Source organism: Mustela putorius, unplaced genomic scaffold (assembly GCF_011764305.1).
Source record: "Mustela putorius furo isolate JIRA1106 unplaced genomic scaffold, ASM1176430v1.1 tig00001063_pilon_pilon_pilon, whole genome shotgun sequence".
Classification (NCBI taxonomy): Eukaryota; Metazoa; Chordata; class Mammalia; order Carnivora; family Mustelidae; genus Mustela; species Mustela putorius.
Genome location: NW_025421556.1, coordinates 2,574,218 through 2,602,058, shown reverse-complemented (window position 1 = coordinate 2,602,058; position 27,841 = coordinate 2,574,218). Strand labels below are relative to the sequence as shown.

Sequence of the window (27,841 nt, the reverse complement as noted above, 5' to 3'; positions counted from 1 at the left end):
GTATTAAAAATACTGTTACTTGTGTTTTTTCTTTGATGCACTTCTTTTGGAAATGGCATTTAAGATTTCTTGTCTCAGAGTGGATTATTTATTCAGTGAATATTGAATGGATTCCATGTGCCAGGCCCTGAATTTATGAATATTTAGTAATGTTCCCACTATTGTAGTAGACACTTACTGTATTTTAGCATTTAACCCCTGAAATAACTTTGTGAAATAGTTTGTATTAAACTCATTTTGTGAAGGAAGAAATTAAGGCTTAGAGAGATTTAATTAACTTACCTAATGTTTAGCAAATGATGGAGTTGGGATTTAAAACCTGGGTTCTTCAAAATCTCTTCCATTTTTCCAGTATTCCACTCCACTAGACTAAAGATCTCCTTTGAAAGACCTTGAATAAAGGGACCTGCTCTGTGAGGGCAGAGGCCATGCACATTTGCCATTCTACCTACCGTTCCTTTGGCAGACATTTTTGGAAGAAAGAATTAATAATTTCATTCAAGAACTTTGTCAGGATTAATGTTTAAATTCAGAATTGGGGTGCTTTTTTGACTTTTCCCAATAAAAGCTGAGTATCAGTAAAGGCCTAGATTTAAATCTGATCTGAGATGACCTTAGAAATAAATTGAAAAGCCCTTAATTTAAACACTACATATGAATTAACTGAAAGCTTGGTATTAGATGAAATTTGAGAATATTCTGTCCTAAATAGTACTGGGTGTGTCAGTCTAATTTATATATTAGAATGCTAAAATGTATATGGAAGTCTGCTTTGTCTGCAGAGGGAAATTGGGCAATAGCAGTGTTACTTGGTTTAATATTTGTCCTGATCCATTTCTGTTATATATAGGATTACTCACTAGCAGCATGGAGTTTTTTTTTTTTTTTTTAAGATTTTATTTATTTATTTGAAAGAGAGAGCATGTACATGAGCAGTGGGGAGGGGCGAGGGAGAGGGAGAAGCACATTCCCCACTGAGCAGGGAGCTCAACGCAGGGCTTGATCCGAGAACCCTGAGATAATGACCTGAGCCGAAGGCAGACATTGAACCGACTGAGCCACCCAAGTGCCCTGCAATATTGAGTTCTTAAATGTATTAGTACAAAATAATCTTTAATGGGGAAATTATAAATTTTACTGAATGGTATGACTTTTTTGTGATATAAATGTCCCAGCAAATTATGCTTCCCAATGAAACATTTTTAAAGGTGTGTGTATTTATGAAGAAATGGACTAAATTTGTTGTATATTTAAATATGATGTAATATGAATAGGTACCAGTTGAGCAGACCGTTAAGGATATTCCTATGAGAATAAGATCCATAGTTATGGTTGAAATAGAGGGAAAATAAAAAGTCCTTTAAGGAGCTAGACTTAAATATGCCAGTCAAGGATCATGAATTTATCTATCTTTACAACTTTGAAATTAGTTATGTTAAATCTTCTCTACAACTAATTTATGATAAATTACATGTTTAATTCAGATTTTTATAGTTTCTGATTTATAGTTATATGTGAGGTAATAATCCTGATAAAAGTATTAAAAAAATCTAAATCTTTTTCATCCATAAGTAACTTTCTTAAGTAATTAAATTACATTAAGGAACTATAAAGGAACCTCATTTCAGTATACTTTGTTGTGTATACTTTGCTATATATAATACTTTCCTATGCTCAGTGTACTGTAGCAGGGTGTGTCTTATTTTAGCTTCTTTTTTTCTGATGGAATAGTGTTGTGGTATAGTAGAAAGAGAATGGCTTTCATATATACATAAAGTAGAATGAAAGTTTTGTGAAGCAATACATAACATTATGTACAGTACACATTAATGTTTTCTGTTCTATACTATTCTGTTACATTAATGTTGGCCTTGACCCACCCACTCAGTAAATTTATTTCATGTCCCATTGATGTTTGATGAGGTGTGCTATGGAGTATGCTATAGTTTTAGTGAACTAACAATTTAGAAATATTATAAAAAGTTTCACAAGACCTAAAATGGAACTGTTCATGATTGATGGATTTTCGTTGGATTTTTTTTCTTTTTTCTCTTTCAAATAGAGTATTTGATTGAGTGGTTGATCCTGCAGTTAAAGTTGTAGGGCTTGGGGTTTTTTCCCCTCTCTTCTGTTAGTAAAAATTGACAAATGTTTTAGAGTGGTATACATGTATTTATGATAATGTCTTTATATTTTTGTCATAACAGCTATAATTTTAATTGACTTTAGCAAATACATGAATGTATTTTTGAGTTCTATGTGTTTATAAAAGTAGTTACATAAAGTATTTCAATTTGGAGTTCTGATGGATCTAAATTTTAATATTTTAAGTATTGCATTCTACTTAACAATGTTTCTTAAACTTAGGTGAAACACCTAAATATCAGACTGTTTTTGGCTGAACAATATGTTCTTTGTGAAATACCACCTTGAAATCGTGGTATTTTTATTTCCATAAAAATAACTCCCAAGTAATTTTACCAGTGGAATATAATTTCTGTCATGTACATCTTTTAAAACTACAATAACATTTTTGGAGGGGAGAAGCATTAAGAATAATAAGTTCTTTGAGTTTTTCTAGTATTTCATTGCCATCTAACACAGCCAGCAAACAAGAGATAGTGATAGCCATAGTATTTAAAGAAATCTCAGAATTTATATCCATTAAATTAATCTTTTATGTGACTGCTTGTATTTGATTTTAGCCAATTAATACAACTCATGAATTTCTATAGAAATTTGGAAATATTCACTAGAGGTATCTCCTCAGATTAAAATGGTACCCAAATAATAAATGTTGCATTAGTAAATTTCAGTCTTGCTTTATAATGAGTTTTTAGGTCTTTAAGTATAAATATTTAGAGTGACATCTGCAAAGTATCAGAGTAGGCAGTTCTAAAATCTTAACTACTCAACAGAAGCATAAAAAAACAAGAAGACTGTTAGAACCAACTTTGCCAGAACTCTGGAAAAACATCTGTGCTTTTGAGCAACCAAAGGAATGTTGAACCAAGGAAAAGGCAGTTAAAAAAATGGTAGGAAAGCTTTGTGGCATTTTTACTTGTTTGTGTTCCCTACCCTCTCCAGCTTGTCAACAGTCATGAAGATAGCAGCCTGGTTCTAGAGGGAGCAAAGCAGGGTTTATTAAAAAATTATCATCCTTGCCTATTCTAACCTGACTGGGAGCTTCTTGAAGGATTGATGAAAGGTTTTTCCATCTGTTTCACCCAACTGAGGCTCGAGAAGCAGTGGGCATTGACTGAAGCACTGTAAGGCAAATGGAAACCTGCAGATGCTTGGGGCAAAAGATTATTGCTAGTCATGCCTTATACCTGAGAAGAAAAGTCAGGTAGAGAATTCCTTTGGGAAATTGGAACAGTCAAAGTGCCAGTGTATACAGGGGAACTTAGAAAGCCATGTGCATGCCCAGGGCAGGACTCCTGCTCAGGAAGTACCTTGAGAAACCCTTAAACTTTCCCTGGCTCATGTCTAGGCTTGTTGCAGGAAGTGAAAGCCAAGGCCGAGTTGTAAATGGCATGCCTAAGTATTAAAGGAATACTCCAGCACAAAACCAGTCTGTAAAGTCTAGGAGAAATGTTTGTTTTTGTTTCATTTCATTTCATTTTGTTTTGTTTTGTTTTTAAGCTCTTTGTGTTCAAGGAAATATTAATCAAAACACTGGCTGAAAACACGAGCTAGACCTTTAATGATTATACAAGTTACCATGTTAAAATATAATATCTGAATGTCCAGGTTTCAAAAACAACAACAAAAAACACAAGGTTATGCAAAGAAACAGGAAAGAAGTTGCTGTGGCTGATATTGAAGAGGTTACTGCCTATGTTCTCCTCTAGGATTCTGATGGATTCCTGTTTCAAGTTGAGATCTTTTATCCATTTCGAGCTTGTCTTTGTGTACCGTGTAAGAGAATGGTCGAGTTTCATTCTTCTACATATAGCTGTCCAATTTTCCCAGCACCATTTATTATGAAGAGACTGTCTTTTTTTCCACTGTATATTTTTTCCTGTTTTGTTGAAGATTATTTGACCATAGAGTTGAGCAACTTCTTTCAAGATATGTCTCCAAAGGCAAAGGAAACAAAAGCGAAAATGAACTTTTGGGACTTTGTTAAGATCAAAAGCTTCTGCACAGCAAAGGAAACAGTTAACAAAAGAAAGAGGCAACTTACGGAATGGGAGAAGATATTTGTAAATGACAGTACAGACAAAAGGTTGATATCCAGGATCTATAAAGAACTCCTCAAACTCAACACACAAAACAGATAATCATATCAAAAAATGGGCAGAAGATATGAACAGACACTTCTCCAATGAAGACATACAAATGGCTATCAGACACATGGAAAAATGTTCATCATCACTAGCCATCAGGGAGATTCAAATTAAAAACCACATTGAGATACCACCTTACAGCAGTTAGAATGGCTAAAATTAGCAAGACAGGAAACAACATGTGTTGGAGAGGATGTGGAGAAAGGGGAACCCTCTTCCGCTGTTGGTGGGAATGCAAGTTGGTGCAGCCACTTTGGAGAACAGTGTGGGGATTCCTTCAAGAAATTAAAAATAGAGCTACTTTATGACCTTGAAATTGCACTACTGGGTATTTACCCCAAAGATACAGATGTAGTGATAAAAAGGGCCATCTGTACCCTAATGTTTATAACAGCAATGGCCACGGTCGCCAAACTGTGGAAAGAACCAAGATGCCCTTCAACAGATGAATGGATAAGGAAGATGTCCATATACACTATGGAGTATTATGCCTCTATCGGAAAGGATGAATACCCAACTTTTGTAGCAACATGGACAGGACTGGAAGAGATTATGCTGAGTGAAATAAGTCAAGAAGAGAGAGACAATTCATAGAGTTTCACTTATTTGTGGAGCATAAGGATTAACATGGAGGACATGGGGAGGTGGAGAGGGGAAAGGAGTTGAGGGAAATTGGAAGGGGAGGTGAACCATGAGAGACTATAGACTCTGAAAAACAACCTGAGGGTCTTGAAGGGGCGGAGGGTGGGAGATTGGGGGAACAAGGTGGTGGGTCTTAGGGAGGGCACGTATTGCATGGAGCACTGGGTGTTGAAAAGAAATTATGCTCCAAGAGTTAAGGGAAAGCATAGACAAACAACTACACGTTCTAGCAACTGAGACAAAGAATTCTAGAAAGTGATGTATGAAAAAACTGAGAATATCAACAAAGATTTAGCAATTATTGAAGGTAACTTAATAGTAATTCTGAAGCTGGAAAGTGTAATAACTGATATTAAAAAATATGCTAGAGGAATGCAACATTAAGTGAGGACAGGCAGAAGAAAGAATCAGTGAATCTAGAGTTGGACAAAGTGACTTATTGTGTCTGAGAAGAGAAAGAAAAAAAGTGAAGAAAAGTGAATAGAGCCTAAAGGATCTGTGAGATAACAGAAAGGAGAACATGATTTGTATTATGGTAGTCCCAGATGGAGAAGGGAGAAAGGAAGAGGCAGGAAGAATATTTGGAGAAATAATGACCAAAATGTGTAAAATTTGGTGAAAGATATGAATCTATATATCCAAGAAACTCAACGAGCTCCAAGTAGTTTAATTTCAAAGAGACCTACAATGAGACACATAATAGTTAATTGTCAAAAGCCAAAGACAAATAGAAAATCTTGAAAGCAGCAACAAGAGTAGTGACTCCTAGCATACAAGGGGTCCTTGATAAGACTAACAATTGATTTCTCATACAAAATCATGGGTACCAGAAAGTAATGGACTGATGTATTTAAAGTGCTGAGAGAAGAAATATCAACCAAGAATTCTGTGTCTGGCAAAACTGTCCTTCAATAATGAAGGCAACAATAAGATAAACAAAAATTGAGGGAGAGGCACCTGCTTGGCTTAGTCAGTGGACATGTGATTCTCAATCTCGGTATTGTAGGTTCAGGCCCCACACTGGGTGTAGAGGTTACTTAAAAATTAAAAAAAAAATTTTTTTTTTTTAATTGAGGGAATTCGGGGTGCGTGGGTGGCTCAGTGGGTTAAAGCCTTCGCTTTTGGCTCAGGTCATGATCCCAGCGTCCTGGGATCGAGCCCCACATCGGGCTCTCTGCTCAGCATGGAGGCTGCTTTCCTTCCTCTCTCTCTCTGCCTGCCTCTCTGCCTACCTGTGATCTCTGTCTGTCAAATAAATTAAAAAAAAAATCAAGGAAATTCATTGTTAGTAGACCTGCCCTACAAGAAATGCTAAGAGTCCTTTAGGCTGAATAAAAGGACACTAACTAGTAACTGAAAGCTGAATGACAAAAAAAGAACATGATAACTACATAAGTAAATATAAAAGACAGTTTTACTTCATTTTTGGTTTGTAACTCCTTATTTTTTCTTACGTGATTAAAAAAGTAGATGTGTAGAGTAAGAATTAAAAACTTATGTTAAGGAGCATATAATGTGTAAAAATGTAATCTGTGGTAGCAATTTCAGTAGAAGGGGTAGAGACATACAGGAAATGAATGTATGCTGTTGAAACTATATTATTCAGATTAGGCTACTATAAGTTTAAGATGTTAATTGCAGTCTCCATGGTAACCATTAAGAAAATAACTGAAATATGTGCAGGAAAGTAATGGGAAGAGAATAAAATGGTATACTGCATAAAGTTTATAAGATACAAAAAATGCAGTAATGGAGGAATTGAGGAACAAAAAACATGGAAGACCTGCAGTAAACAAATATTTTTTTGATGGCAGAAATAAATCCCTATCAGTGGTTACTTTAAGTTAAGATTGTTAATTAGGGCACCTGGCTGGCTCAGTCGGTAAAGCATGTGACCTATTTTCTTTTTTAAAGTAGGCTCCCTGCTCAGCATGGGCTTTGTAAAAGATTTTTATTTATTTATTTGACAGACAGAGATCACAAGTAGGCAGAGAGGCAGGCAGAGAGAGAGGAGGAAGCAGGCTCCCCACTGAGCAGAGAGACCGATGCGGGGCTCGATCCCAGGACCCCGTGATCCTGATCTGAGCCAAAGGCAGAGGCTTTAACCCACTGAGCCCCTCAGCGTGGGCTTTGAACTTAACAACCCCTAAGATCAAGATTTACATGCTCTACTGACTGAGCCAGCCAGGCACTCTCTGACTTTTAAAAAATTTTATATTTATTTATTTTTCTTTGTGATTCTTAAAAAAAAAAGAAAAGTTTTATTTTTAACTAATCTGTACACTCTACATGGGGCTTAAATTCACAACCCTGAGATCAAGAGTCACATGATCTTCTGAATGAGCCAGCTAGGCACCCCAAGCATGCAGCTCTTGATCTCAAGGTCATGGGTTCAAGCCCCATAATGGGTGTGGAGTCTACTTTAAAGAAAAAAAAGTTAAATAGATTAAACTCTAAAAGACAAAGATTGGCAGAATGAATTAAAAAATAATCAACCATGAATATAATGTCTATAAGAGTCTCATTTTATTTTATTTCTTTTTTCTTTCTTTTTTTTTTTGAAGATTTTATTTATTTATTTGACAGACAGCAAGAACAAGTAGGCAGACAAGCAGGCACAGAGAGAGAGAGAAGCAGGCTCCCTGCTGAGCAGAGAGCCAGATGTGGGGCTCGATCCCAGGACCCTGGGATCATGACCTGAGCCAAAGACAGAGGCTTAACCCACTGAGCCACCCAGGTTCCCCTTATTTTATTTCTTTTTAAAGATTTTTATTTATATATTTGAGAGAGAGAGTGAGAGAGAGCATGAGACATGGGAGGGTGAGAGGGAGAAGCTGACTCTCTGCTGAGTGAGGACTTGATGCAGGGCTGGATTCCAGTACCTCCTATCATGACCTGAGCTGAAGGCAGATGCTTAACGGACTGAGCCATGCAGGTGCCCCAAGAGTCTCATTTTTAGATACAGACAGAATGAGGTTGAAAGTAAAAGGGTGGAAAAGTCCATTCAAATGCTAAAAACCAAAGAGAATTGGAGTAGCTATATTGTCAGAAAAAAAATCAATTTTAAGTCAAAAGTTTTGCAGCAGACTGTGAAGCTCGCTATGTATTGATGCAAGTTTTAATTCCTCAGGAAAATAGAACAATTATAAGCACATATGTACTTAAGAGTGTAATATATGAAGCAGAAATGGAAAGATTTGAAGGGAGTGATAGATAGTTCTCCATTAATAATTGGAGGTTTTAATACTTCATTTTAGTGAAGAATAGAACCATCAGACTGAAGATTAACAAGGAAATAGAGGACTTGAACAATGCTCTAAACCAATTATACCTAACAGACCTATGTAATACACTGTACAACAGAAAATATATAATTTTCAAGGGCATGTGAAACAATCTAAAAGATTAGACCATATTTGGACCACAAAATAAGTAGTAAGTTCAAAAAGATTAAAATCATGCAGGTGTCTTTTATGATCACAATGAAACAAATCTAGGAATCAGTCACAAAAGGAGAACTCAAAAACATCTAAATATATGGAAATTAAACAAAACACTCTTATATGATCAGTGGGTCATATAAGAAATCATAAGAGAAACTGGAAAATACCTTGAAGTGAATGAAAATTAGGATGCAATATACCAAAGTTACGAGATGTAACAAAAGCAGTGCTCAGAGGGAAATTCATGGTTGTGAAAGCTTACATTACAAAGGAAGAGAAATCTGAAGTAACCAAAAAAACAAAGGAAGAAAAATCTAAAATTAGTAATCTAAATGTATACCTGAAGGAACTTAAAAAAGAAGAGCAAACTAAATCCAAAGTTAGCAGAAGGAAGGCAGTAATGATCAGAACAGTAATAAATGAAACGAAAAAAAGAACTGTAGAGAAAAACTAGTTTTTCTGAAAATATTAACAAAAACGACAAACTTAAGTAGTCTAAGAAAAAAAGAGGGAAGACTTAATTTACTAATTCAGAAATTTAAGCATGAACATTACCACCAACTTCGTAGAAATAAAAAAGATTCTGTAAGAAAATGATGAGCAATTATACACTAACAAACTGGAGAGCCTAAATAAAATGGGAAGATTCCTAGAAATACACAAATTACAAAAACGAACCCAAGAAGACGTAGAAAATCTGAATAGACTTACAATAAGTAAGGAGATTGAACCAGTAATACGAATCATCCCAACAAAGAAAAGACAGACACCAGATGGCTTCCCCGGTGGATTTGCTCAAACATGTAAAGAGTTAATATGATTCCTCCTTAAACTCTTCCAAAATGTTTAAGAGGCAACAGTACTTCCTGACTTCTATGAGGCCAGTATTACCCTGATTCTGAAGCCAGGCAGGGAACTATCAGAAAAGACAACTACAGACCAATATCCTTGATGAGTATAAATGCAAAAATTCTCAACAAAATAGCAAACAGAAGCCAGCAGTGTATGAAAGTGATTTATTCCTTGATTGCAAGTGTGTCTCAGTATATTAAAATTGATCTATTTAATATACCACATTACTAAAATGGAGGAAGAAAAACATAATCATCTTAATTGGTAATAGAAAATGCATTTGGTGATTCCAATACATTTCCATGATAAAATCACTCAATAAACAAGGAGTAGAAGGATACTTCCTCAACATAATAAAGCCCATTTATAACAAAACTATGGTTAATACCATACTCAATGGTGAATTGAAAACTCAATGGTAATTGAAAACATCCTCTAAATTCAGGAACAAAACCAGGATGCCCACTTTTGCTATTTCTCTTCGATATTGTACTGGAAATTCCAGCCAGAGTAATTAGGCAAGAAAAAGAAATGAAAGGCTTTAAAATTGGAAAAGAAGAAGTCAGGCTATCTCAGTCTGCAGATGACATGGTTTTATACAGCAGTATACCTCAGAGATTTTGCAGGTTTGAGACCACCACAGTAAAGTGAATATTGTAGTAAAGCAAGTCAAATGAATCTGATTTCCCAGTGCATATAAATGTTAAGCTTATACCAAATTGTAGTCTACTAAGTATGCAGTAGCATTATGTCTAAAACAATAATGTACATACACTGTAATTAAAAGCTACTTTATTTTTGAAGAGTGCTAGCTGTCTTCTGAGCTTTCAAGGAGTCATAATCTTTTTGCTGGTGGAGGGTCTTGTCTCCATGTTGTTGGCACTGATCAGGGCATTGGTTGCTTAAGTTTGGGGTGGCTGTGGCAGTTCCTTAAAATAAGACTGTATTGAAATTTGCTTCATCAGTTGCTTTTTCTTTCTTGAATGATTTCACTGTAGCATGCAATGATGTTTGATAGCATTTTATCCACAGTAGAACTTCTTTCAAAATTGAAGTCAATCCTCCCAAACCCTGCTGCTACTTTATCAGCTAAGTTTATGTAATGTTCTAAATCCTTTTCTGGCATTTCAACAGGTTTCACAGCATCTTCATTAGGAGTAGATTCCATCTTTTTTTTTTTTTTTAAAGATTTTATTTATTAATTTGACAGAGAGAAATCACAAGTAGACGGAGAGGCAGCCAGAGAGAGAGAGAGAGGGAAGCAGGCTCTCCGCTGAGCAGAGAGCCCGATGCGGGACTCGATCCCAGGACTCTAAGATCATGACCTGAGCCGAAGGCAGCGGCTTAACCCACTGAGCCACCCAGGCGCCCCAGGAGTAGATTCCATCTTATAAACTACTTTCTGGGCGCCTGAGTGGCTCAGTGGGTTAAGCCTCTGCCTTTGGCTCAGGTCATGATCCCGAGGTCCTGGGATCAAGGCCTGCATCGGGCTCTGCTCAGCAGGGAGTCTGCTTCCCCCACTCTGTCTCTGCCTGACTCTCTCCCTACTTGGGGTCTCTCTCTCTCTTTCAAATAAATAAATAAAATCTTAAAAAAATAAAATTATAAAAGAAACTACTTTCTTTGCTTATCCATAAGAAGGAACCCTTTAGAGGCACCTGGGTGGCTCAGTGGGTTAAGCCTCTGCCTTAGGCTCAGGTCATGATCCCAGGGTTCTTGGATAGATCCCCGTGTCAGGCTCTCCGCTCTGCAGGGAGTCTGCCCCCCACCCCCCGCTGCCTGCCTCTCTGCCTAATTGTGATCTCTGTCAAATAAATAAAATCTTTAAAAAAAAAAAAAAGAAGGAACCCTTTATCTGTTAATGTTTTATCATGAGATTGCAGCATTTTAGTCATCAGGCTCCATTTCTCATTCTAAAGAAAGTGTAAGTGTATATCTTTATGACCTTGGATTTGGTCATAATTTCTTAAATATGACACCAAAAGCATAGGCAACAATGTAAGAACCATAAACTGGACTTGATTAAAATTAAAAACCTGTGTTTCAGTGAATATTCTGAAGAGAATGAACAGGGAACCCACAAAATGGAGAAAATATTTACAAATCGTATATCTGAAAAAGGTTTAATATCTAGAATATCTAAAGGATTATTAACAGCTCAAGATCAACAAAACCCCTTCCAAGAACTCAATTGAAAAATGGGCAAAATACTTGAATATGCTTTTATCCAAAGAAGAGATACAAATGGCTAAGAATCACATGATAACATGCTCAACATCATTAGCCATTAGAGAATTGCAAATAAAAACCACAGTGAGATGCCACTTAATACCTGCTCTGATATAAATATGTCCAAACGAACCCAAAAAAAGAGAAAATAACAAATTGTTGCTTTGGATTTGGAGGAATTAGAATTTTGTACATTGCTGGTGGGAATGTAAAATGGCACACCTGGTGTGGAAAACATTTTGGTGGTTCCTCAAAAGATTCAACACAGAATTACCATATGACTCAACACTTCTACCCTAAATATATACCCCAAATAATTGAAAACAGTGACTGAAATAGGTACTTATTTATATTAATTTTCATAGCAACATTATTCAAAAAAGTCAAGGTGTGAAAACAACCCAAATGTCCATTAAGAGATGAATGAGTAAACAAAAAATATATATGTTTAGTGGAATATTCTTCAGCCGAATAATGAATGAAATGCTGATATAGGTTACCACATGAATGAACCTTGAAAACATGCAAAGTTAAATAGGCTAGACACAAAGAACAAACATAGTATGATTCTACTTATATAAAATAATCTAAAATAGACAAATTAATAGAGATGTAACATAGAGGTTTTCAGGGGCTGGGGGGAATTAGGAAGTGGGGAGTTGTTGCTTAATGGGTAAAGAGTTTGGGTGATTTGGAAATAAATATGGGTGATGGTTGCATAACACTGTATTTAATGTCATTGAATTAAATACCTAAATATGAGTAAAATAGCCATTTTTATGTTCTATATATTCTACCACAAAGGAGAAAAAGGAATATCTGTTTTTAGTTTCCAGATTTGTATAAGATAAAGGAAAATGTGAGTCTCATCTGTTCTGTCTTTATATATCCGAGTGATGTTCAGTCAATTAGAGAATGAGTAGGTATTGAGCATCTACCATGTGTTAGGCACTGTTCATATGTTCTTACTATATTTTTATATGTTTAATTCCTTTTTTTAATTCACATCTACTCTATGAGATAGGTATTAATCCTTGTGTATAGATGAGGAAGCAGTTACGGAGAGATTGTAAGTAATTTATCTGAGGGGAAGTAGTAAGTGTTAGGACTGACACTCCTATCCAGGGGCGTCTAGAGTTCATACTAAACCTACTTAGTTCTTCCCTCCAGTTTTCAGATGACATGGCACATGTCTTATCCCTATACTGATAATGGATGTTTATTAGACTGAAAGACTAGAGATCTTGAAAAACCTTTTTTTAATCAAACTGTTATGTTTAAAGGATATTTTAAGTATTCTCTTTCTAAATGAGCATCACAAATATATGTTGGTTGCTTTTTGTATATGCTACACAATTGAATCTTTACAACAGCACTAAGGTTGTATTTCAAGGTGAAAAATGTCATCTCATGTAAGTTAAGGAATTTGCCCAAGTTCATATAGCTGGGAAAGTATGGAGCCAATATTCTTTTTCAATTCTGCTTGATCTCTGAATCATATCATGTGGTGTCGTGTCTAGGATTTTATGCTGGATGTCCAATTCTAGAGAGTCCAATGACTAGAGAGTATTTTTCATCTATAACTAGAAATGTAGAGCCTTTATTATAATGCCAAGAGGCTTTTTTTGTCCTGGAAATTCATCTTTATGGCATTTCTGAAACATTCCCTTTACATGAATCCTAACGAATAGTTTTCTAATAGCTTCTTTTTTTACCCATTAATAATAATTAATAATGATACATAACATATATTAAGCACTTTTATATGCCTTTCAGTATGTTAATTAGCATTTCTATGTGCATTTTCATTTTTTAATCTTCTCAATAACTCTTGTGAGTATAAGTATGCATTGTATAAGCTTGATGGGCCCAACATTAGAAGTTGGTCAGTTAACTAAGAATCAGTTAAATAACAGAGTCACAAAAATCAATGTGTATTATAAACATTTTAATTAAATTATATAATGTAATTCATTAGTGAGTCTTTTGAATTTTGATATAGGGTTAAAGCCTTTTTCTAAAGTTAGAGATGACTAGGTAGAGCTTGGACTTTTCATGCTTAAACTATAACAATGATGTGACCTCCATGATTTTTAGTTGTTTTTTCATTGAAATGGTACAGGAACTTAGAACTACTAATGAAATAGGAGTGCAGCTTTGTTCAGAATATGATTTTTCCAGTACAGATCTTCTTCAGTTTACCATGGGATTACATTCAGTGAACTTATCATAAATTGAAAATCCCCTAAGTCAAAAATGCATTTACATTTTTTTAGAGGAGGGGGAGGGGCAAAGGGAGAAGAGAGGGAGTATTTTTATTTTTTTTAAAAAATATATTTATTTGAGAGAGAGAGAGCACAAAGCAAGTGAGAGGGAATACAAGGTCGGGGTGAAGAGGGGCACAGGGAGAGAGAAGCAGAGTCTCTGCTGAGCAGATAGCCAGCCAGCCGCTCCATCCCAGGACTCTGAGATCATTACCTGAGCCGAAGGCAGACCCCTAACTGATGAGCCACCCAGGTGCCCTGGGAGAGAGAATCTTAATCAGGTTCCATGCCCAGTATGGAGTGTCCAGCGCTGGATCTCTTGACCCTGAGGTCAGACCCAAGCCTAAATAAGAGTAGGATACCTAACCAAGATACCCACTCACCTCCAAAATGTATTCTATACACCCACCTACCTAACATCATAGCCTAGCTGGCTTTAAACTTGATTAGCTTACAGCTGAGCAAAATTGTGTTAACACAAAGTTGGTCTTATAATAAAGTATTGACTAGCTCATGTAATTTATTGACTATTACATGAAAGTGAAAAATGGAATGGCTGTCTGGGTTAGAATGATTTTAAGTGTACTGGTTGTTTACCTTTGTGATTACATGGTTGACTGGGAACTGTGGTTCCCTGCTGCTGCCCAGCGTCGAGAGAGTGTATCTTCATATTGCCAGGCTGGAAAAAGACCAAGTTCAAAATTTGAAGTATGGTTTCTGTTGAATGTGTATTGCTTTTGTACCATCTTAAACTAAAGAAATCATAGGTCAAACCATCCTAAGTTGGGGCCCTTATGGTTGTCTTACCTAAAATTAATTCAGCAGCAGCTTTTTATGTCTTACCTTCATTGAATGCAAAACATTCAACCTAGTTTTTATAGGAGCAAGTATCTTTTTTCTTATTAAGTCAGTTCATTCATTTATTAATATAATTATGTTATAAAAATTACAATCAGAAAAAACAGATTTGAGAACAAACATCCCTGCTTCTTGGCACTGTTTTTTCCCTCACTTTTATTGGCACTTTCTATTTCAGTATGTTGATATCTTTTATTGTGGTAAAATATACATAGAATTTACCATTTTAACCACTTTTAAGCATATGATTCAGTGGCATTAAGTACCTATACAGTGTTGTGTAACTATCACCAGTATCTATTTCTAGAACTTTTTCATCATTCCCAAGAGTAATTCTATACCAATTAAACAATTACTTTGTATTTTCATTGCCTTTCTCTCTCATCTTCTAGTAAGCTCTGCTTTGAGTTCTGTTTTATGAATATTATGCCTATTCTAGCTATTCCATATAAGTGGAATCGTACAGTATTAATTATTTTGTGTCTGGCTTATTTCACTTGGCATGTTTTCAAGGTTCATGTATGTTGTAGCATATAACAGTTTCATTCCTTTCCGTGGCTGAATAATATTCCATTGTATGTATAAACTTCATTTTTTCTATTCATCTGTTGATGGACACTTAATAGCTTTCTGTGCTTTTAAAGTTAAGTTGGGAAAATTTTGTTCTCAATATTTTCTTAGTTGAAACAGTAGTGACAGAGGTTTTGGGAGAATTGGTGCTAAATAGCATTCTTGCTGGTTTTCTAAAAAGTAAAATATCGTTTCAGTGTGTAATAGATTATAATCAAATGATTATTCCATATATGTTAAAATGCATTATTCCATATATGAATTTTCATTTACTCTGAATTTTAATTAAACACCATGCCGATAAAATTTTTAAAAATTAGTATTGGCACATATTTTGGGAGCTTATGTGGCATATTTTCATTGTATTTACTTGACAGAGAGTGAGAGAACACAAGTAGGTAGAGAAGCAGGTTCCCCACTGAGCAGAAAGCCTGATATGAGACTCCATCCCAGGACCCTGAGATCATGACCTGAGCTGAAGGCAGAGGTTTAACCCACTGAACCACCCAGGTGCCCCCTGGAATTTTTTTTTAAATAAGGCAAAGTTGATATAAATGTAGGGAAAAGATTCAAATTTGAGTTCTTATAGTGGGTCAGATGAGTGGCATTTTGAAAGATTTGCATTGCTTTCTTCCCTATCTCATTGTCTGTGCCACTGTACTACAAATGATGAAACTAGTGAATCAAATTATAAAATTGTCATTTTTATGGTTTTTATAAATATGAACAGTTAACATAGATGGGTGAAGTTGCTAGAAGATATGGATTGAATTTTATTCATTGTTCTCATTTGCATTTGTATAATAATTACAGTGGTGACAGATTCGGAATGGAAAGTAGAAGGAATAACTTTCCTTATCTAGTGAAGGCAGCATATTTTAAAAAATATTTTCTTAATAATGGTTTTGAGCAACTTTCATGTGGCATTGGAAAACCTAATCTTGTTTTTATCCCATAACATTGTTGTGGTTTCATTTGTCTAGATTCATTGTCCATTGAAGTATACTCTTCCTAAGATTTTGTTTTATTATAAAAATTACCTGGTGATAATAGATGTCTTCCTTTTTAAAAAAATATTTATTTGTTTATTTTAGAAAGTGAGAGAGAATGAACAAGTGGTGGGAGGGGTGGACGGAGAGGAGGTGAGAGAATCTCAAGCAGACTCCCCACTGAGCAAGGAGCTCTGTGTGGGGCTTGATCTCATGACCCTAAGATCATGATCTGAGCTGAAACAAAGAGGCAGCTGCTTAACTGACTGAGCCACCCAGGCTCCCCACAGCTGGTTCTTAAAACAGATTCTCTATTATGAATTCACAAGTGTAGTGTTCAGTAAGTATTTTACTTAAAATTTGAGATGGGTAGGAAAATTACCTCCCAACATTTTACAGAAAAATTTGAAAAATACCTTTGGGTATGTTTGAGCAAATTTTTGAATAACCTTGAATGATTACCATAAAGAAGAAGAGAATGAATCAAGAACAATCCATTTTCTATTTATTTACTTCAGTCCATTTGTAGTTCTGATTGCTGTCACATGTGAAAATGAACTATGGCTTAATGGGTGGATGGAGTAGATTCTTTTAAGTGATGGAGTGACCACTGGCACCCTTTTCATTGAACATTTCCCTTCAAGGTTGACTGGTGGGTGCCTTTGACACATTATTGTTCTTCATGAGTTATAGAGGGGTCTTCTATCACTATTTATCTGACTTGTCCCTGTTACAGGTACCCAGATACTGAACCGATGTTGATAAAAATTCAGAACCTCTTAAACTGGTTTCTATGTCTTAGGTCCATAAGACCATTTACTTGGGTGAAGAGTGATCTTTAGGATTGTACTTGGCATGAATGCCTCAGATACAAACAGCAATGAAGGGCAGGCTGGGTAAGAGTGAAGAGGTGTGGCTGGAGCTAAAATTCCACAAGGTTGATAATCTCCATTACCAGGCAGGGCCCTCAGGCAGCAATTTCTCAGTACCCAACCAAGGTAAGTGATGATATTCATCTAATCAACATCAGCCAGATAGGGATTTTTATCTAATGATGAGTAGTTAACATGTCAGAGTGTTCTTTGGTAAGGTAGAAAGTAATATGGGGATAATTTTGAGGTGTTTGTAAAGCCTTTAGGTACTAATTTTTGCTGGGATAAGAATTAATGAGACTAAACTATTTACTTGATAACAGAAGGAGATGGATTATAATTTAGGGATTCCTACCCTGGCACTGGTTCCTGTAGAGGTTTCTTCTAGTGGGTTTCTGTTCTGCCAAGTTGTTTTTCTGTGTCCATCTTTTTGTCTATTCAATTTTGGGGACAGAGGTTTTCCTTGAAACCTCACTTCTCTAAGAAGAGTTGTTGATTTTTCAATTGTTCAGCTTTTTACTTGTTAGTATGGAGTGGTAACTTATAAGCTTCCTCCTATGCTGGACTGGAACCTACAGGTTGATTTAAAAAAAAATTACTATTGCTGTATGATAATCTAATCCTAATCTTGTTTACACTCAGTTTTATGCTTAATATGGTGTATTTGTGGAAAGTACAGTGTCTATAATTTGAGTAATTTAGAAAGGCCTTATAATGGGGCTTGGTTCTTACTCTAGTACCACCTTTTTGTATCCCATCTGATAGCCGGGGCTCTCCATCTTGGTAGGGCCAGAGCATCAATGTCTCTAGTACTGCCTTTCTGAATAGAGAATTCCACATTTAGAAGAGTTCTGTACTACTTCTATGGTTTTTAGGTAGAGGAGTAATTGAACTAAATTTAGGGCGTGTTGACAGGGATATTCATATAAGCCTTGGTTAATGCCCTGTGAATGTTTTCCTATGGACAATGGACAAGACATTTGCAGCATTGAGAGATCTGAACATTAGCAAAACTGGAAAATATACCAGGTAAAATGATTGATTCTCCAGTGACTGGATAGTCTGGAACCTTAGGACATTTATAGTTGGGGTAATGTGATTAGTACAGATAGGCAGTCATGGAAATGTAGTCTTGCCTCTCATGCCCACTGGTGATGGCTAGACTAGAACATCAGTTTCTGTAGTGAGAATAAATGACAGTAATTATCCCCTGAGGTACTCTTTCCTGGTAAGTTTCTGGGACTTTCCTAATGCTGATGTCTGTTGAAGCCATCTACATTGTTCTTATTTGTGTATGGCTACCCATGTAGCCCCTACTTATATGGAAAGTCACTTATTTGCATATAAGTCCATCAAAGACACTTGTTAAAAAGTCAAAATACCAGGTAATCAGCTTAAAACTGCTATAGCAGTGTGACTTACATGTGTTAACATGCGACTCTGCCAACCTAGCTACACAAACGAATGTCTAAGATCCTACCAGATACCTCCCTCCCATTTAAGAGAGAAGGGATGGGTACGCGAGCAGGAGGAGGGGCAGAGGGAGAAGCAGATTCCTGAGCAGGGAGCCCAATGGGGGGCTTGATCCAGAACCCCGAGATCATGACCTGAGCTGAAGGCAGACGCCTAACTGAGTGAACCACCCAGGCGCCCCTCATTCACTCCTGCTATATAGATTCTGTTGTATTTTTCAGTGATCTTGGTTGGTGCATTAAGGTGTTGAGGCCTCTTTACTTCCAAGGATCTGAACAAATTAACAAGAGAAGGGAATAGGGACAGAGGAAAAATATCAAATCAACTTTGTTACTCAGAAAGGCTAGATTGGAGAGTATTGTTTAGAGTTAAATGGGCTTGTTAATTCTGGAGTTCGGCCAGCAGACCCACTCATAATCAGCCCGGCCAGGCCAGCAGAGGGGCCTACAAATGTAGAAGGGATGCTTATTTGCTGTGGTCAGTTTGTTTCCAGGAGGAAGAAGGGTGGGAATGAACTGAACATGTCCAGTTCATTAAACATAAACTAATCAGCAGAGAGACAAGGAATTAGGCGAATCGAACTTTCTTCAGAAAAAAGAAGCAATTCCCTTCCAAGCCCATCTATATTTTCTTGATTTATCCATTTCAGACTATCTAGGCTGATTCCTTACTATGGAAGATGGGAATTTAGCTTACTTACCCTTCCTTGTCTCCTATTTTCTCATCCTCCCAACATAATTCTTTTATAATTTTGATTACATAAGTATTTGGTATTTACATTTTACAATTATGTACATACATTTTTTTCTCTATAAAATTTTGTTATTATTGAAATTAATAAATGTCTTTTTGTCCCCTTTAGTTTACTTTTTTTTTTAAAGGTCTTAACACAAATGGAGCTGAAGGTTTTTCCACAATTGCATTAGTATATTGAGATGTACAGAGTCAAGTATATCTTCTCATAGCAGATTTTCTGGGGATAGTCTGAAGGCTCCATTTTGGATTTTTCACATACAAGTGCTCTTGCAGTAATGGTCATCTGAGTATCTTAACCTTTACCATTATCCTTGAGGTTTCCTGATCTTGTAGTTGTTTTAGATATCCTATTAGATGTCATAGGTTCTTTCTCTTGGTGTGTTCTTATGTTTTGTAGAGGACAGATTCTAGTAGCTTCTTGATAAAGAATATATGGGAGGTAAATCTTTTGAGAATTTGCAGTCTGAAAATGTCTCTGTTCTATCCTCCCACTTAATTCGTAGTTTGAATTCTGAGTATAGGATTCTAGGTTTGAAGTACTTCTCCTTCAGCATTTGATGGCATTGCTCTCTTGCCGTCTTTCAGTATTGTCATTAAGACGTTTGATACCTTTTTTATCCTAATCCTTTGTATGAAATCTGTTTGTCTCTGGAAGTCTATAGAATCTTTTTTTGTACTCTTTAATTCTGACATTTTGTGTTGATTTGCCTTGCCATGGATCTGTTTTTGTCATTTGTGCTGGACATGTAAGTGAGCTTTTTCAGCTTATACCCTTTCATCCCGGAATATTTTATAGAATTATTCATTTGAATTTCTTCATTTCTGCCTTATAAACTTTCACGTCACCCCCACATTTTCAGCAGTATGCTTTTGCTGTCAGCTATGCATGGTGTACCCCAGTCCAAGAACCCTATATTTTACTCGCCCCAGTGAACTCTGATCTTTTTGCTATTGTGGGAAAGTGGACTTGGCAGTGATGGGGAGGGGATCTGAGTGGTTAGCTACTCTCTAAATAGACTTTAAAGAATCCTGGTGTTTTTAATGCCAGCTGCACTCTCAATGCCAGATGTGTGTGAGCCTCAAGTTTTGTAGTATAGTGATTATCAAGTTGCTTTTACACTTTACCCACTGTTGGCTTTGGAGTCAGCTTTTTTAGGTGTGAGTGATGTGCCATTGTACATTTGTTCTTGAAGTATATGTGTGCTTTTATGCATTATTAGATCTGGTAGTCGATCTAATGAATATAATGAATACCAGTGAACAAAAATGGTATTTTGTGCTCTCTGCAATGGTAGTAATATTACATAAAATTATCTTCGATTTCTGTTGTTTACAAAGTCATGTGTATTGCCAACCTACTGTGATTTTCCATTTACATTAATAAGTGAAGCAAAAGCTAGAGTTCAGCCGTTTCCCATATTCATACCTTTTTCAAAGAGGCCTCTTTACATCATGTAACCAGGATCAGCCTGTTCATTCCTTCAACAACTATTTACTGAGTATCAGCTAAGTTAAACAGAAGACATTGGGCTCCAGGGACAGTTAATTATCAGGCAAAACTTCTTTCTTTGTGGAGTTTACATTTCTAGTGGAATATATGATTGGTTATAGTGTGGCCTAGATGAAGATAACATAGTGTAACTATATCAGCACCCCTGGAAAAATTAACTGAGTTCACATATCATTGTTTTACTTGAAACAGAACTTGAAAGTTTTCTTTAGCTATTAAAGTAACATTTATTTTTAAAAAGATGTGGGAAGATTGATAGGCAGAAAAGAAAAAAATGCATTACTGCACGAATCAGGAAAAAACCCACTGTTAACACCTTGGTGTAATTTCAGTCTCTTTTCTATAAGGATATGTACATGTATATTTAAATATGCATAATTTGTAAAAATTGGATTATATTATAAAAACTTGTGTAAAGTTTTCATTTTTCTCAAGTGTGTACTTTATTTTTAATGGCTATATAATATTCAGTTTTCTGAAAACCCTGTAATTTGTTATCTTTAGGTGGTTTTCTATATGTTACGATTAAAATATCCCTTTTGCTAATTTCTTATAGTTAAATCTTAGTCAGGTACTTCTATTTAATTCCAAGTTTAATATAAAAAACTTATATATATGGAAATTTTGGAAGAATTTTATAATGAACACCTATATACCCACTACCTAGATTTTATATTTAATGTCTTTTTTGTATTTCTTTTAAATTTTTATTTTAATTGCAGTTAGTTAACATACAGCATTATGTTAGTTTCAGACATATAATGTAGTAATTCCACAGTTCCATATGTCATTCTGTGCTCATCATGACAAGTGCACTCCTCAAACCCCATCACCATCCCTCTACCCTACGATTAACATTTTAGTATGCTTACTTTATCACATAATCTATCCAGTTATCTATCCCTCTGTAGTTAATTTTTTGGTAAAACTAAATCATATTTTCTTATTTATGTTGAGTAGCCATCCAGGAAGATTTTTAGGATTGTTTGCACTCTTACCAGTGGTATTTTGCATACTTTTTTCTAATCCTTGCTGACACTGAGTTTTATTTAATGTAATTTTTTAGATAATTTTTGATATAAATGTTTTACTGAATAAATTTCTGATTTTAGCTCTAAAGTGACTATTCATATGTAATACTCATGAAACAGCATTCATTTATAGTTTGCTTTGATCTTCTAAGCTGTAGCTTTTGAAAAGAAATGAATGTAATTTGTTCCTTGTGATACTTAATGGTTTTAATGGGAACATTTTACCTGTTTGGTAACCCTTTAAGGTACAGTTGTGATTTCAGTCAGGAAATCTTTAGTTCTTGTGTTTTCAGTTTATGTAATTCTGTGTGTCAGTAAGTACTCTAAAATATAATCTATAGCATATTCAGACTTTTTTTCTCTTTCACAGAATAAGTGAGCTCTTGGAGAGAAATGATTGATTGGGGTAATCAGAACTGGAAGAATCTAATGAATTAAATATTCTTTCATTCGTTAGACCTTTGCCTCACTTCTTAGATCTTTGTTTTATTCCTTGGAACTGAGCCCTGCAAATATAATAATATAAATGATCAGGAGAAATAAAAATGTGAATCTGAGGTCAATGTTAAGGAATCTAGGCACCTTGGGTTGGCATATAATATAAGGTAGTTGATGCAAGGACGTACTTAGAAGATGCTAAAACTTACCATACTGCTTTAAGTTATAGATTGCCTACATTCTGTTTTATTTTAAAAGTAGTTAATATTTAACTTTGGTATTGCTATTTTTAAAAATTATATGGGTATCCCACTAGGAATATGTTATCTTTGTTATTTTATCAGCATTCAATCAAATCTCTCTCTCTCTCTTTTTTTTTTTTTTTTTTACAGCTGGGCTCAAAGTGCAGAGAACTCAAAGATATTCATTTTGGCCAGTGTTACAAGATCTCAGATGAAGGCATGATCGTCATAGCTAAGGGCTGTCTGAAATTACAAAGAATATATATGCAGGAAAACAAATTAGTAAGTACTTGTTATCATCTTTGTGTTTTTTATTTTGTTTCTGACCTTTCATTTCCTTATAACTTCGCTTACAAATTTTTATCTGCTTATTTTGGTGTTTTAGAGGCAAATACTACTTAAAGCAAGAATCCTCTCAAAACGATTTTATGAATTGATCCTATAACTCTATAGGTGCTTTTATGTGATACTTGAAAGTTAAACATTCCTTTTTGTCTATGTTCTGACAGTGAACTAACTCAGGTGAATTGGAAAAAAGTGTTTGTAGCTGCTGAATATAAGTATGTGGTTGTTGTTCCTTCTGATTCCCTAAGGATTGTAATACTTTTAGGTAGTTAGAATTTTTTACTGTTAAGAAAGATGTACACATGTGAAGTAGAACCTTTCATTTAGTATGCTGAAAAATGGGATTTATTAAACTGAGGCAGATAATGTTTGTAGTTATATAGATTTTCATGTTCTAAGCACATACATATATAACATATATAACTCATCACACTTAATGTTTGATACATTTTAAAAACCATTTAATTTTCTTTTATTGAGATATAATTCACATACTGTCAAATTCACCCTTTTAAAGTGTTACAACCGAGTGGTTTTTAGTATATTCACAAAGTTGTGCAGTCGTCATCACTAATTCTGGAACAGATTTGTTATCCCCAAAGAAACTTTGTGCTTGTTAGTTGTAACTCTCCATTCCCCCCTTCCTTTAGCTCCAGGCACCTGGTAATCTACTTTCTATCTCTATGGATTTGCCTGTTCTAGGCATTTCATACAAATGGAATTTACATAGTATTTGGTATTTTGTGTCTGACTTCTTTCACTTAGCATAATGTTTTCAAGGTTCTTTAATATAGTAGCATGTATCAGAGCTTCAATCTTTGTAATGGTTGAGTAATACTCCAAATCTTTTAGATTTTGATGTTAGGTATAGTATAAGTTAACAGAAAAGGTTGTCATTAGGGAGGCACTTGTAGATTCTCCATGTTGAGCAATAGTATACTTAAAAATGTAGACAAGGTGTTGTTGCATATTTACAAAGGAGACCTGCTATTTAATTGTATTCCTCAAATAAAGAGCTCTTTCTGTTGCTCCTTGGAATTAGTTTATAAAATTTGATAAATATATCTGATAAATTAAGTTTTGAAGGGTCTCTAGAAGTGTCAGCACTTCAAATGAGATAATGCTACTATTTATTTATTTATTTGGGAGAGGATGGGGATGGGGAGGGCAGAGGGGCAGAGGCAGAGGGAGATAGAGAATCTTAAGCAGGCTCTATGCTCAGCACGGAGCTGGCTGTGGAGTTTGATCTCTCAACCCTAAGATCATGACCTGAGCCAAAATCAAGGGTCTGACACTTAACTGACTGAATGACACAAGTGCCCTGAGATAATGCTACTTTATTATTTTTTAAAGTTTTTATTTATTTATTTATTTTGAGAGAGAGAGTGAGAGAGATTGCACAACCTGGAGAAGGGGAAGAGGCAGAAACTGACTCTGCTCTGAGCCGGAAGCAAGATGCAGGACTCTATCCCAGGACCCTGTGATGCTGACCTCAGCTGGAGGCAGATGCTTAACCTCCAGAGCCACCCAGGTGCTCAATAATGCTACTTTAAAAGAAGATTCCAGTTAGAAAAATCAAAGCACTATGAATTAAAAGTAAATGCTTTTATTATGTAGAATTATATTTGCCAATAGAATTATATTTTCTCCTGAGATTATATGGTAAAAATCCTTCATATTTCTCTTTACATTTAATACAAATTTAATAACTTCTTTTAAAATAGTATGAACTTGTAGAATGAATGAAGTCTTCTGGGTCAGAGATAGTGAATTTTTTTTTTTTTTTTAAAGATTTTATTTATGTATTCGACAGAGGGAGAGAGAGAACAAGCATAGCAGGGGGAGAGGGAGAAGCAAGCTTCCTGCTGAGCAGGGAGCCCAGTGTGAGACTCAGTCCCAGAACCATGGGATCATGACCTAAGCTGAAGGCAGACGCTCAACTGACTGAGCTACCCAGGTGCCCTGAGATACTGAATTTTTTAAAACTGATATTCACTCAATTGTATTGTGATTTTGGGGGAGTTACTTAAGCTCTGTGGACCTCCCCTGCAGACTGGATTATTAATACTTGTGTCTTTGCAGGTATATAGATAGCTCTGAGAATTAAATGACATTAAGGTCCTTAAATTGTGTAATATAAACTTGAACCCATAGGAGGCACTAAAAAACTAGAATGACATTCTAGTTTTATGACATTTTTATGACATTCTGTCTGTATTTATTGTCTTTTGGTTTCTACTTTATACTCAAATTGAAGGATGGTAAACCCAACTTAAAATTTTTATATTCTTTACATAATGGGAATATTTGTTGAGTAGTTATTATTTATTTCCTTGTTGAGTAAACACAGAAACATTTTCCTTAACACATGAAAATTTTTAGTCAACAGTTTCCCAAAGGAGTTAATTGTATATGTTTTGAAGTTTCTAGTTATGTCCACATTTGTTTTTCCTTAATAATGTGGTCCATTAAAAAGATGTTATATACTTAACATGCTAAGGGAATCAGTTTTATATGTAGTATTACTCAGTAAACATTTGATTTCATTGTAAATTTGACGTAGTTTTCAATCTTAAAGTTCAGTTCAATAAAGTTCCTTCAATTTAATGTTCTAGAAAGGGAAACTTAGAATCATTTGAACTCTTTGCACTGAGCAATTGAATTATTGATAGCTGTCCTCCCATTTGAGCTTTGCTTTGTGGTTTTAGAATTCATGAAATAATGAGAAATCCTTAAATTCTTACAAAGCTGTAATTTTAAGTAGTTAAGGTTTTTTCATTCTGAGAACTATTATTATTAGTCCTTTAAAAACAAGTATTTTATATGGGGTGAGTAGAAATAATAGCAGTCTGGTTAAGGGCAAATAATATTAATATACTTTTATATATTTATACAATTATACTGCATATGTAATTATAGGCAGGAAATATCACTAAACATCACTAAATAGATTTTTTTTAAGTTAACAACTAACAGAGATATTTAGAGAATGCTGTGTCTAAAAGGATGCCAACAGAATTTGATTTGTACTGATACTGACCATTAACGAAATTATTTTGCTAATTCTCTTATTATATTGTATCTTCTCAAGAGTTTTAGAGGTTCATTGTATAGTCTAAATATAATCGTAGCATGGTGTTTCTTTGAAAGTGTAAACTTTGCTGACTTTAAAATATCAAATTCTCTGCTTTTATATATTGGCAGTACTTAAGTATATGTAGTCTTCATATTCTATCTTGGCCTTTAGATGGCAGCATTGTCTTTGTATATTTCAGGGACATAGCTTTTGTGTCCTTGATATTAACTATAAAGATATAATGCTTGTACATAATTTCTACAGGTATTATAGTTTATTTTAAAATTTTGTCCTTTAGGTGGTTTTGGTGTAACTATTTCTTTAAAAAATTTGAAATATTAGTTGCATCTGTAACGTTACAATATAAACTTGCTATTTTACACAAAACAGAAAGCTATTTGAACATTCTCTATGGCACTGATTTAAGTAAGGTAAACTTTAGGGGAAGGATTCCTGTGTTTGTCAGAGGGAGAAGTTTTACTCAGGTGGAAAGTGAGGAAAATGACTTTACATTTTAAGGTAAAGTATTGAGAGCATGTACATGTAAAATCTTCCTCAACAGAGAATGAATTTATGTTTTATTCATTTTTGAGTGAGACAAGTACCATGATCCTCTTTGATGTATTTTGTATTTGCTATGAATCTGTTGTATAGACTTTAGAAATAGATTTGAAGAATGCAACTATGTTGAGCTACTTGTATATTGTATACAGTTATTTTCCTCCTTCTGGTGATGGCTTTTATATCACATCTCTGTAGTACTGGCTACAAAGTTATTTTTAAGTTATATTTAGTTTGTATGTACAGTTATTGATTACCTAGACACCTTTTTAAGTACATTCTCCTTGCTTCTTTACTCTTCTTGCTCCAGATTCTGCTCCTTTACTAAAATTTGGACAGAGAAGTTCTTTGGCTATCTTCTTATTCAGTTGTGATGGGGTCAGATGGATTGGATTATCTGCCAATTATTATACAACCTGACATTTGAAAGTACTAGGATTTTATAATTTATTTCAAAAATAGCTTCTATGAGGGTCATTATATTTTGTTTAGATCTGTATGTGTTGTGTTTATTTAGTCTCTCTCTTTTTTTTATACCTTCTACTCTATAGAATTGAGTTGTGAACTACTAGGACAGGTTCCTGAATAACCAAGAAAGTAGTAATGTATTGTGTGTATGCTAGTAAACATAATGTAGAATGAATAGATTTTAGAAAATTTTAGGGAAGTAATAAATGTTTCCTGGTTAAAACTTGATGTCCTGAAAGTTGATTATGAACTTTTATTTTTCAGTCTCTCCATGAATTTTTGCTTTATTAATTTTATAATTATATGACATCTCATAGAGTTCTTTGGTGGTTGCCATGGCATTTTTTTATGATGTTTTTTGTTTCTCTATTTATTTATTTTTGGAGGTTTGCATGTATGAATTCACATCTTCAGGCCTTCTTAGAGGCTGTAAGCATTTTGAGGGGTGATTGAGGCAAGTGTCCTATTTAAGTTGAACTAAATTCAGTTCATACCTTGATCCTAATGTTTCTCTCTCTTTTTTTTTAAAGATTTTATTTATTTGACAGACAGAGATCACAAGTAGGCAGAGAGGCAGGCAGAGAAAGAGAGGGAAGCAGATTCCTTGCTGAGCAGAGAGCCTGATGTGGGGCTCGATCCCAGGACCCTGGGATCATGACCTGAACACACTCAGCCACCCAGGAGCCCCAATCCTAATGTTTCTTACTCATGTGACTTGGGTTAAGTTCTTAATTTTTGTGCTTTCATTTCCTTGTTTGCAGAAAGGGCATAATGCTACCTCAAACATGTTCTTATGAGCATCAAGACTAAATGAGAATTAGAAGCAAAGTACCAAGTGTGTTTTACGGTCCCCAAAATAAGAAGTCTTCAATAAAGGTTACTTCACTTCCTCTTCCTTCCAGAGTTTACTTTCTGGAGTCTACCAATTTG

At 35.0% G+C, this 27,841-nt stretch overlaps 1 protein-coding gene across 2 annotated transcripts in view; it reads left to right on the top strand.

Moving 5' to 3' along the window:
- Positions 1–27,841, top strand: part of FBXL17 (F-box and leucine rich repeat protein 17) — a 504,638-nt gene that overhangs the window by 25,334 nt on the left and 451,463 nt on the right. For both annotated transcript variants that reach the window (XM_004778265.2, XM_045087149.1), the window contains exon 4: positions 22,612–22,743. In XM_004778265.2, the coding sequence (XP_004778322.2) occupies positions 22,612–22,743 (132 nt within the window). The remainder of the gene's footprint in view (positions 1–22,611; positions 22,744–27,841) is intronic.